General features: G+C 42.1%; 1 protein-coding gene across 1 annotated transcript; it reads left to right on the forward strand.

Annotated features, from left to right (window-relative positions):
- Positions 1-7,863: 7,863 nt before the first annotated feature.
- On the forward strand, positions 7,864-8,905 carry LOC103415683 (methyl jasmonate esterase 1-like). The gene is made up of 4 exons (XM_070811694.1): positions 7,864-7,872; positions 7,920-8,123; positions 8,244-8,372; positions 8,630-8,905. Exons 1-4 carry the CDS (start codon positions 7,864-7,866, stop codon positions 8,903-8,905), a joined length of 618 nt encoding a protein of 205 aa, XP_070667795.1.
- The last annotated feature ends 4,029 nt before the right edge of the window (positions 8,906-12,934 follow it).

Here is a 12,934-nt window from a genome sequence, read left to right on the forward strand (position 1 = left end):
CTGAAGAATTTGAGGGTCAAAACAAGTCCATCAAATCTAGAGTACGTTCCACCCTGCTGATATGGGATACTTTTGCTTTTGACAGAGTAATGGATGTATCGGCACGTGTGCTGTTACGCTTGTCTCCACATGCTTCCTTGTATCCTTCGCACTTGCCCTATCTGTTCCTCAAGCAGATGCGGAATCTTCCCTGGAAACATAAGATGTTGAAGATGAGTACTCGAGAGCAATGCCAGGTAAGTAATCAAGTAAGGGGTTCCAGGCAGTCAGTTCCTGGCTGGAAGCTTGATTCCAAGTGCTGACTGATTGCTCTCTTTCTCCTTGTCTTGCAGGTAAAAACAAGGCCAAAAGAAAAAACAGGGAAAAAGCATGATATGGGATACTCTTGCTTTTAACCCTGATGATATGAGATATTCTTGCTCTAGTATAGCTTGTTTGCAGAGGTATTATCGGGGGGAAAGAAAGCTGAATATTTCGAAAGGCTTTGTTGGGAGTGCCCTCTCAGATATGATGAAGGGTTGAGCATTTTTGCAGGTCTGCCTGTCCGTTGGGGATGGAGGTCGACATATATAGGAGTCTCCCTAACAACAAGTAGTAATGCTATTCCTTTACCCTGCTTGGTCATAGCACGGTAGTGGGAGCTGCCAGTTTCACATGTTTTAACTCTGTCAGAGCACTTTGAAAAAGTGGTCTGTGGTATCTGGCTCTCGAGATTCGGAGAACGATGCCTCTTCGATTTTTGAGAAAGCAATCATGTTGGGGGTCTGACTCTCGAGATTCGGAGAGCAGTGTCTCTTCGATTTTTGAGGAAGTAATCATGTTGGGAGTCTGGCTCTCGAGATTCGGAGGGCGGTGCCTCTTCGATTTTGGAGCAAGCAATCTTGTTGGGAGTGTTGTCTCGAATGTGAGTAAAGGTTGGACATGTTTGCTAGTCTACCTTGCCACGAAGCACAAAGGTTGACACATAGGGACTTTCCAATTATCCAGCAATGGTACTGTTCCTTTACCCTCTCTTCGATTTTGAGAAAGTAGTCATGTTGGGAGTCTGGCTCTCGAGATTCGGAGGACGGTGCCTCTTCGATTTTGGAGCAAGCAATCTTGTTGGGACTGTTTTCTCGAATGTGAGTAAAGGTTGGGCATGTTTGCTAGTCTACCTTGCCACGAAGCACAGAGGTTGACACACAGGGACTTTCCAATTATCCAGCAGTGGTACTGTTCCTTTACCCTTGTGGGTAATAATATGGTAGCTAGACCTTCAAAATTTATGTGTCTAAACTTTGTTAGTGCTGTTTCTTTGCTATTCTTTTACCTTTCTTGGTCAGAGCGATGTAGTGGGAGCTGCAAGCTTCACGTGCTCAACTTTGGCAGAGAACTTTGGCAAAGTGATCTGTGGTACCCATGAGTTATTGTTGCGTGTGGGAAGTGGGTGATTGAACAGTAAGATTCATGTGCTTTCTACTTCACCAGAAGTCTTCGACAGAATGCCCATAATTTCTGCAAAGCTGAGTGTGCGTGTGACAGGTGCTGACAAGGCTAGAAAAGTAGGTGCCTCTTTGATTTCTGAGATCGGCCCTCGTGGTCTCTGAGCAGCCCAGCTTTTGAGAAAGCGAGCGCCTCTTCGATTGATTCGGAGAACAGTGCCTCACCGATTTTTGAGAAAGCAATCATGCTGGGGGTCTGGCTCTCGAGATTCGGGGAGCAGTGTCTCTTCGATTTTTGAGAAAGTAATCATGTTGGGAGAGTGGCTCTCGAGATTCGGAGGGCGGTGCCTCTTCGATTTTGGAGCAAGCAATCTTGTTGGGAGTGTTTTCTCGAATGTGAGTAAAGGTTGGGCATGTTTGCTAGTCTACCTTGCCACGAAGCACAGAGGTTGACACACAGGGACTTTCCAATTATCCAGCAATGGTACTGTTCCTTTACCCTCTCTTCGATTTTTAAGAAAGTAGTCATGTTGGGAGTCTGGCTCTTTAGATTCGGAGGACGGTGCCTCTTCGATTTTGGAGCAAGCAATCTTATTGGGAGTGTTTTCTCGAATGTGAGTAAAGGTTGGGCATGTTTGCTAGTCTACCTTGCCACGAAGCACAGAGGTTGACATACATGGACTTTCCAATTATCCAGCAGTGGTACTGTTCCTTTACCCGTGTGGGTAATAATATGGTAGCTAGACCTTCAAAATTTATGGGTCTAAACTTTGTTAGTGCTGTTTCTTTGCTATTCTTTTACCCTTCTTGGTCAGAGCGATGTAGTGGGAGCTGCAAGCTTCACGTGCTCAACTTTGGCAGAGAACTTTGGCAAAGTTATCTGTGGTACCCATGAGCTATTGTTGCGTGTGGGAAGTGGGTGATTGAACAGTAAGATTCATGTGTTTTCTACTTCCCCAGAAGTCTTTGACAGAATGCCCATAATTTCCGCAAAGCTGAGTGTGCGTGTGACAGGTGCTGACAAGGCTGGAAAAGTAGGTGCCTCTTCGATTTCTGAGATCGGCCCTCGTGGTCTCTAGGGAGCCCAGCTTTTGAGAAAGCGAGCGCCTCTTCGATTTCTGAGATCGGCCTTCGTGGTCTTTGAGCAGCCCAACTTTTGAGAAAGCAAACGGCTCTTCGATTTCTGAGATCAACCCTCGTGATCTCTAAGCAGCCCAACTTTTGAGAAAGCAAACGCCTCTTCGATTTCTGAGCAGGCGCCTCTTTGATTTCTGAAGCTCCGTCGAGTGCAGATTTTTATAGGGGCTGGCATTAAGTTCCAAAGCACACTTGAATCTCCACCAGTAGAAGCTTCATTCTTGCACTTCTAAGATCTTGATTTGTCCGACCTCTTCTCTCTTCAACACCTTTGAAAATGTCTGGCCCCTCCGACCGTCGTTTTGACTTGAACCTTGTTGAAGAGGCAGCCCCGCCTTCTCCAGACAACATATGGCGCCCATCCTTCGTCTCCCCAACAGGTCCTCTTACCGTTGGGGATTCCGTGATGAAGAATGATATGACCGCTGCGGTGGTGGCCAGGAACCTTCTCACTCCCAAAGATAACAGACTACTGTCCAAACGGTCTGATGAGTTAGCTGTTAAGGATTCGCTGGCTCTCAGTGTTCAGTGTGCAGGTTCTGTGTCTAATATGGCACAACGCCTATTTGCTCGAACCCGCCAAGTTGAATCATTGGCGGCTGAAGTGATGAGTCTCAAACAGGAGATTAGAGGGCTCAAGCATGAGAATAAACAGTTGCACCGGCTCGCACATGACTATGCTACAAACATGAAGAGGAAGCTTGACCAGATGAAGGAAACTGATGGTCAGGTTTTACTTGATCATCAGAGATTTGTGGGTTTGTTCCAAAGGCATTTATTGCCTTCGTCTTCTGGGGCTGTACCGCGTAATGAAGCTCCAAATGATCAACCTCTGATGCCTCCTCCTTCTAGGGTTCTGTCCAGTACTGAGGCTCCAAATGATCCCCCTCCGGTGCCTTCTCTTTCTGGGGCTCTACCGACTGCTGAGACTTCTCCTAAGCAACCTTTGTGAAGGCTCCCTCTTGTGTGTTTATTTTGACTCATGTATATGTACATATTTGTAGCTTATCGGGGATATCAATAAATAAGCTTTCCTTCATTTCAACGTATTGTATTAAATACACCAAAGCCTTCTTCGCTAAGTTCTTTGAATTTTCTTTTGTTGAAGCTTGTATGTTGAAGCTTTCTGAGTGGAGCATGTAGGTTGGGGTAGTGTTCCCTTAATTTCCCGAGTGAGGAAAACTTCTTGGTTGGAGACTTGGAAAATCCAAGTCACTGAGTGGGATCGGCTATATAAATCTTAGAACGCCATTGTGCTCGATCCTGTGTCATGTCCTTCGTTAGATCCAAGTACTCTAAGTCTTTTCTTAGAGTCTCTTCCAAAGTTTTCCTAGGTCTTCCTCTACCCCTTCGGCCCTGAACCTCTGTCCCATAGTCGCATCTTCTAATCGGAGCGTCAGTAGGCCTTCTTTGCACATGTCCAAACCACCGTAACCGATTTTCTCTCATCTTTCCTTCAATTTCGGCTACTCCTACTTTACCCCGGATATCCTCATTCCTAATCTTATCCTTTCTCGTGTGCCCACACATCCAACGAAGCATCCTCATCTCCGCTACACCCATTTTGTGTACGTGTTGATGTTTCACCGCCCAACATTCTGTGCCATACAGCATTGCCGGCCTTATTGCCGTCCTATAAAATTTTCCCTTGAGCTTCAGTGGCATACGGCGGTCACACAACACGCCGGATGCACTCTTCCACTTCATCCATCCAGCTTGTATTCTATGGTTGAGATCTCCATCTAATTCTCCGTTCTTTTGCAAGATAGATCCTAGGTAACGAAAACGGTCGCTCTTTGGTATTTCTTGATCTCCGATCCTCACCCCTAACTCGTTTTGGCCTCCATTTGCACTGAACTTGCACTCCATATATTCTGTCTTTGATCGGCTTAGGCGAAGACCTTTAGATTCCAACACTTCTCTCCAAAGGTTAAGCTTTGCATTTACCCCTTCCTGAGTTTCATCTATCAACACTATATCGTCTGCGAAAAGCATACACCAAGGAATATCATCTTGAATATGTCCTGTTAACTCATCCATTACCAACGCAAAAAGGTAAGGACTTAAGGATGAGCCTTGATGTAATCCTACAGTTATGGGAAAGCTTTCGGTTTGTCCTTCATGAGTTCTTACGGCAGTCTTTGCTCCTTCATACATATCCTTTATAGCTTGGATATATGCTACTCGTACTCCTTTCTTCTCTAAAATCCTCCAAAGAATGTCTCTTGGGACCCTATCATACGCTTTTTCCAAATCTATAAAGACCATGTGTAAATCCTTTTTCCCATCTCTATATCTTTCCATCAATCTTCGTAAGAGATAGATTGCCTCCATGGTTGAGCGCCCTGGCATGAACCCGAATTGGTTGTCCGAAACCCGTGTCTCTTGCCTCAATCTATGCTCAATGACTCTCTCCCAGAGCTTCATTGTATGACTCATTAGCTTAATACCCCTATAGTTCATGCAATTTTGTACGTCGCCCTTATTCTTGTAGATAGGCACCAAAGTGCTCGTTCGCCACTCATTTGGCATCTTCTTCGTTTTCAAAATCCTATTGAAAAGGTCAGTGAGCCATGTTATACCTGTCTCTCCCAAAACTTTCCACACTTCGATTGGTATATCGTCTGGGCCTATTGCTTTTCTATGCTTCATCTTCTTCAAAGCTACAACCACTTCTTCCTTCCGGATTCGACGATAAAAGGAGTAGTTTCTACACTCTTCTGAGTTACTCAACTCCCCTAAAGAAGCACTCCTTTCATGTCCTTCATTGAAAAGATTATGAAAATAACCTCTCCATCTGTCTTTAACCGCGTTCTCTGTAGCAAGAACCTTTCCATCCTCATCCTTGATGCACCTCACTTGGTTTAGGTCCCTTGTCTTCTTTTCCCTTGCTCTAGCTAGTTTATAGATATCCAACTCTCCTTCTTTGGTATCTAGTCGTTTATACATATCGTCGTAAGCCGCTAACTTAGCTTCTCTGACAGCTTTCTTCGCCTCTTGCTTCGCTTTTCTATACCTTTCACCATTTTCATCGGTCCTCTCCTTGTATAAGGCTTTACAACATTCCTTCTTAGCCTTCACCTTTGTTTGTACCTCCTCATTCCACCACCAAGATTCCTTTTGGTGTGGGGCAAAGCCCTTGGACTCTCCTAATACCTCTTTTGCTACTTTTCGGATACAACTAGCCATGGAATCCCACATTTGGCTAGCTTCCCCCTCTCTATCCCACACACATTGGGTGATTACCTTCTCTTTGAAAGTGGCTTGTTTTTCTTCTTTTAGATTCCACCATCTAGTTCTTGGGCACTTCCAAGTCTTGTTCTTTTGTCTTACTCTTTTGATATGTACATCCATCACCAACAAGCGATGTTGATTAGCCACGCTCTCTCCTGGTATAACTTTGCAATCCTTACAAGTTATACGATCCCCTTTCCTCATTAGAAGAAAATCTATTTGTGTTTTTGACGACCCACTCTTGTAGGTGATCACATGTTCTTCTCTCTTCTTAAAGAAGGTGTTGGCTAAGAAGAGATCATATGCCATTGCAAAATCCAAGATAGCTTCCCCATCCTCGTTTCTCTCCCCAAAACCATGGCCACCATGAAAACCTCCATAGTTGCCTGTCTCCCTGCCCACGTGTCCATTTAAATCTCCTCCTATAAATAACTTCTCCGTCTGAGCAATTCCTTGCACCAAGTCTCCAAGGTCTTCCCAAAATTTCTCCTTCGAACTCGTATCCAACCCTACTTGAGGTGCGTACGCACTAATCACATTGATAAGTTCTTGTCCTATTACAATCTTGATTGCCATGATTCTATCTCCTACCCTCTTGACATCTACAACATCTTGTACCAAGGTCTTGTCCACGATGATGCCAACACCGTTTCTCGTTCTATTTGTGCCCGAATACCAAAGTTTAAACCCTGAGTTTTCTAGATCCTTTGCCTTACTACCAACCCACTTAGTTTCTTGTAGGCACATAATATTTATCCTTCTCCTCACCATAACTTCCACTACTTCCATAGATTTTCCCGTTAAGGTTCCTATATTCCACGTTCCTAAACGCATTTTGCTCTCTTGAACTCTACCCTTCTGTCCTAGCTTCTTCACCCTCCCCCGTCTAATAGGATCAAAGTACTTCTTTTGTGTGTCCCGGTTAAAGTTGATAGGAGCATATGCTCCCAAACAACTTTGAGTGGAGTCGTTCGAAAAGAAGTTTCTATGGCCCCCTTGCTCATTTAACACTGCATCCGGGTGCCGATGGAGATACAGCGACCCTTGCTCACTTATCACTGTGCTCGGGCCACACAGCGCGCCACTTACGGGTGACGCCCTAGCTTTAGCACGATTTTGTTCTGGATTCATTTTCATAAGGATTCGACGTGATCATGGAGTGCCGGCTGTCGACTACCTGACGCCCTCCCCCTCCTCCTTTATCCGGGCTTGGGACCGGCCATGTAAGACATAGGCGGAGTTTTAGACAAAAGTCATAATTTATAAATTAATATGAACCATATTTTTTTTATTTGGATTTATGAATATAGAAATTTATAATTTTGGTGTGGATAAAAATTAGAATTTGAGACCTCTAATTTTCAAGTTTAAATTCCATGTAAATAATTATTATTTCCAAATTTTTATGAGTAAGAGTTTAACAATAAAAAATACAAAAAGCTAATCAACCAAGAGTTGCCACCACCACATACCACGGTTGCCGCCACATTACCACCACCCGCCGCTATCACCATCGCCACCACTATCCACATCGCAGTCACTACCACCATTACTAGTATATCTCCTAACTACAATCTGTTTTTTTTTTTTTTTTTTTGTCAAATTAACTACAATCTCTCATTTATATATTAAGAACTCTATACGCACATTGCATTCTGTATTTAAGTTTCATTGTTATTTTAAGTTAGCCGAATAATAAAATTCACAAGCTCTATAAAAATGAAATTCCGTCATTTTGGGTAATCTTATATTTATTTATCCAAAAGCAGTGTTGATTCGACTTATTCACTAACTTTTCCAGAATTGCTATCATCGAATATACTAAGCTTAATCTTAATCTTTTTAATAAAAAAATACACATATTTTCACGACTACAAACGCAATAGAAAGACAAAATGCAGATCGAGTGATCAATTGAAGGATTTCATGAATATAAAAGCAAGCCTAGACCAAATGCAGCTATGCCAAGGAAAGAGAGGCTAAAATAGTTAAGAAACATGTCTTCCTCATCCCCAAACCCAGATGCCAATAAGAAGCATTTTGTGCTGATTCACGGAGCCTGTCACGGGGCATGGTGCTGGTATAAGTTATCAGCTTTACTAACCTCTGGAGGTAAAATATGTACAGACGTTCTCGGATTATGCTGACCCATTGATCAAATTCATGGAGACTCTCCCACCAGAGGAGAGCGTTATCCTGGTAGGCCACAGCTTCGGTGGGCCCGTCATATCTATTGCCATGGAGATGTTTCCTGAGAAAATATTGGCGGCCGTTTTCGCCACCGCTTTCATGCCTAGTCCTACTTTCAGTTACCCTCATATAATAGAGAAGGTAATAAATTCACTCAACTAGTACTAGTACGTAGTCTAATATAAACTCGAAGCGCGCATCTCAGTTGACATATCTGGTGAATACTAACAACTAATATCCATGAAAATATATATTGTTCAGATGTTTGCTGATGTGGATTTGATGGACTATCACCATAGATTTGATAACGGACCCAACAATCCTCCAACTTCGGCAATTTTCGGGCCTAAGATCATGTCGTTACTATTGTACCAGCTCTCGCCACCAGAGGTAAAGTCTTAACAAAAAAAAAAAAAAAAAAAAAACGTAAAAACCGATCGTATGCCTGTGTCAATTTTATTTCGAGAAATTATTTCAGCACACATTTTTCACCTATGCATAGAAGGGTGCGCAGAAATCAGTTTCCTCTTGTACATATAACCATCCCTTCGAATCATGCATGTGAGCTTTATATTTCAATTGGTTGGCTAACAATAGTTCATTTTCTCTTTTCTTTCTTGGTTGATGATTTACTAATTAATTAACAGGATGTAAAACTAGTATCATCCTTGTTGAGGTTCTGTCCTGTACTGATTCATGATGAAATAAAACTCACCAAAGAGAAATATGGATCAGTTCGTAAAGTGTTTATTGTGTGCGACCAAGATCTTATAATACCGGAGAAATGGCAGAGGTGGATGATCGATGAAAATCCGCCGAATGAAGTGCAGGTGATAAATGGTGCTGATCACATGGTAATGTTCTCTAAACCGCAGGAGTTGTTCACCTGCCTCCAGGCGATTGCTGTATCATCATCATTCTAGAATGGAAATCCGGAACGCTAGCCTTTTCATGTGAAGCATCATTAATGAATAATTTTGTAGAAGAAGAAGAAGACACTTAATTGATGTAATTAATCATCAGAGGATGAATATTCTACGTCTTTTTTATTAAGTGGCATGTACATGTCACTATTCGGTATGTTGGATGCAATGGACAGATGACATCATTTAATGTATTGAGTTGTTAGCTTTAACTATTGTATTAGAAATATCAATCAATTGATCGAGAGCTTCATTTCCTCTACAATCTCTCTCTTGTTTCTATCTCTATCATCTTCTTCAGTAGACTGTACCAATCTTTCATCTTTTGCAATGTAGTTAACATTTTTTAGCATAAATTATAACTTATATTGAATGATTTCATTACCAATTGCACTGAGGTCTTTTGTGATAAAACGTAACATCTACCGAAATATGTAAGTGGTTAAGTTGAGATTTCGTTGTGATTAGTAGCGAGTCTGGACCCATTTTTGAAATCTTGACATGCTAATCGTTATGTTGAATTGAGAGGTAACAGGTTTTGACTATGTTTTCTTGTTTTTTTTTTTTTTTTCTTTTTTTTTCTGTCTTATAAGTTGTAGTAGTTGTATCTATCAATTTCATATGGGGGTGTGTTATCCACACACCTCTTTTTACTTCTCATACACCTCTTGTTAATTTATGTCCATTGATCTTCTTCAATTCATCCGATCCGAAGGTTGAAAACCAAAAAGATATGGGAGAAGTAAAAAGGGGTGTGTGGATATCATACCCTTTCACATGTTTGTTGCAATGTGAGATTCGATTACACATTTCGATTGAATTTTGATGTTGTTTTGGGACTGTACGGGTGTGTATTGCACTTAAATTGGAAAAAAACAGGCCAACAGCGCTCGCTTCCCTAGGGTTCTGTGGCTGCGGAGTCGGCGTTGGCGGCAACGGCGTCTGATTTCTCTGCCGGTGTCAAACAGTTCGAGGGACGATCTAGTTTGTTCTGGAAGGTGTGGACGATCTGATTCATCTTGGTTTGCTCGGAGATTCTACCGTTGTCGTCTTCCTTGTTGGTTCTACTGGCGTCTCTGTCATTGATTTATGGTACGATCTTAGTTGGATTGAATTCACCACGACGATTTGCCCTTGGTCTTTCTTGGCTACGCTGGAGAAAGTCCCGTCTCCTCCAAATCATGTTTCCAAAGCTTGGACTTGTGCCTCCATTCTCTCTGATTCGGTGGAATCAACCGTGCACCTCAGTCAGCTTCCTGCTCCTTTGGTACGTCGAGATAAAACCTATGTCAAGATTAGTGAGGATCTCTATCAAAATCAGTTGCAATCGTTCAAAACAAATCTTATTGGCCGTCTTCTGCTCAAAAGGGGTTCCACTCCGGTTAAAACTGAAGCCTTGAAATCATCATTGGCTGCGTTATGGCGTCCAGTTGCCTCATGGCGTCTTGTACCATTGTGTAAGGGTTTTTTTGACATCCATTTCAGTACCAAAGATGATATGCGACGTCTGTGGGGAGGAGGTACTTGCACTCTGACTAATGGGTTATTTTGTCTCTCTCAATGGAAGCTTGATTTCAAACCAGGGAACACTCTACACCAGACTCATGCTCAAGTCTGGATTAAAATTTATGGACTGAGCCAAGAATATTGGCATCCACAACATTTAATGGAATTTGCTCGTGGGGTAAGTACTCAATTACAATTCGATAGAGTAACAAAAGAGCGATTGTATGGATATTATGAAAGGGTTTTGGTGGATGTGGACCTAGCATGCGATCTCCCTCATTCTATCATGGTTGAACGGGATAGTCATGGGTTTCCAATGGATATTATTTATGAAAACTTGCCACCTAAATGTAGCAATTGTGGTGTGGTCGGTCACTTGTTTGTTAATTGTCGATATGTACGTAAGGTGGATGATCAAAGGGGACGTTCCTCTAATAGAATAGGCAAATCAAAAGCTATATCCAAAAGCCATGTTCGATAGAAGTATCGCCCGATTCACGATACGGCAACTCTTGATGTTAACAATGGTAAGTTTGATGCTGTCGCTATGGCAGACCATGCTATAGATGCAGCTATCAATCATGAATTGGAAAAAAAAAAATGCAAATGTAGTTATTTCTCATGATGATCTATTTCTCCAACAAATAAACGAAGATGTGGTTGTTTCTCATGATGTCGCTTTGCCTCCTATGGATATTAGGAAAATGGATAGTATAGTACCTGATATTAGTGATGATGATATTTCACCTATACAAGTTCTTCATCAACAGACCACTATGGGTCCCTCTTCTATCTTGGTTTCTGATAAACCAACTACTAATAATTTGGGTTTTATTCTAGCAAAGTGGTTGAAAATTCAGATTTACTTTCTATTGCTGTGGAACCTGTTGGTCCTCCTTGTTGAGAGTTGTCCTACATTGATGAGGGACAAGGTTTGCTATGTGCTTATATGATATTGGGCTACTCCTCATATTGTCAATTGGTTTTATGGTGGAACCTCAATTTTATCATGTATCAGAGCAAGGTTGTGCCAAATGGCCACACGCGCTCCACGCCATCCAGTTGTTGTCCACGTGTAGGCTTGAAAATCCGCCACACGTGCGGGGGTGTGTTGAGAGTTGTCCCACATCGGTGAGGGACAAGGTTTGCTATGTGCTTATATGATATTGGACTACTCCTCATATTGCCAATTGGTTATATGGTGGGACCTCAATTTTATCACTCCTCCAGGGTTTGAAAATACCCATGTTTGTGTTAATAAGATTATCATTTCGCCTAGTCTGGTTAACTTGGTTACTTCAAGGGCACAAAAGGATCTTCAACATGTTACATCTTGGTTTGATATGGCGAAATCGGAGGTATCTTCGAATACCGTTAGTGCATTCACTATTGGGAAGGATATTGATGATACCGACATGACTCGTTCTTTCGAAATCACAAAAGCAATGATTACGGAAAAAACTTCGTGATGGTGATTCGCGTCCTGAGCCCATCGAGACACGGGCTAGGACTGCTTCTAAAAAAATTACTCAATGACGCTGCTTTATTGGAATATTAGGGGCATTGGCAATCGTCCAACACGCTGAGCTCTTCCTAGTATTATCTGTATATATTCTCCATATATTATTTGTATTGCCGAACCATTTGTTCCTGTCAACCGGGTTCGTCCTTACTTTTGGAGGTTAATTGGTATGACTTTACTAGGGGTTAATGATCATGGCCTTCAGCAACCTAACTTACGGATTTTTCATTCAGTGCAAGTCTCTTCTCATAAGGTAGTTTGTGCCTCTAATCATTTCGCCTAGTCTGGTTAACTTGGTTACTTCAAGGGCACAAAAGGATCTTCAACATGTTACATCTTGGTTTGATATGGCGAAATCGGAGGTATCTTCGAATACCGTTAGTGCATTCACTATTGGGAAGGATATTGATGATACCGACATGACTCGTTCTTTCGAAATCACAAAAGCAATGATTACGGAAAAAACTTCGTGATGGTTATTCGCGTCCTGAGCCCATCGAGACACGGGCTAGGACTGCTTCTGAAAAAATTACTCAATGAAGCTGCTTTATTGGAATATTAGGGGCATTGGCAATCGTCCAACACGCTGAGCTCTTCGTAGTATTGTCTGTAAATATTCTCCATATATTATTTGTATTGCCGAACCATTTGTTCCTGTCAACCGGGTTCGTCCTTACTTTTGGAGGTTAATTGGTATGACTTTACTAGGGGTTAATGATCATGGCCTTCAGCAACCTAACTTACGGATTTTTCATTCAGTGCAAGTCTCTTCTCATAAGGTAGTTTGTGCCTCTAATCAACATGTTTTTGTTCATTTTAATGTGAATGGTATTACACATGGTATTTCCTTTGTTTATGCGGCTACTACTGTGGTGGAACGCCGTTCTATTTGGCTTTCACTTGCTCATGATTGTTCTATTTTTGTTGGACCTCAACTTATTTTGGGAGATTGTAATGCTGTTTTGTGTGTGCATGAAAAAATTGGTGACATTCTACCACGA

The sequence above is a fragment of the Malus domestica genome, chromosome 02 (genome assembly GCF_042453785.1).
Source record: "Malus domestica chromosome 02, GDT2T_hap1".
Classification (NCBI taxonomy): Eukaryota; Viridiplantae; Streptophyta; class Magnoliopsida; order Rosales; family Rosaceae; genus Malus; species Malus domestica.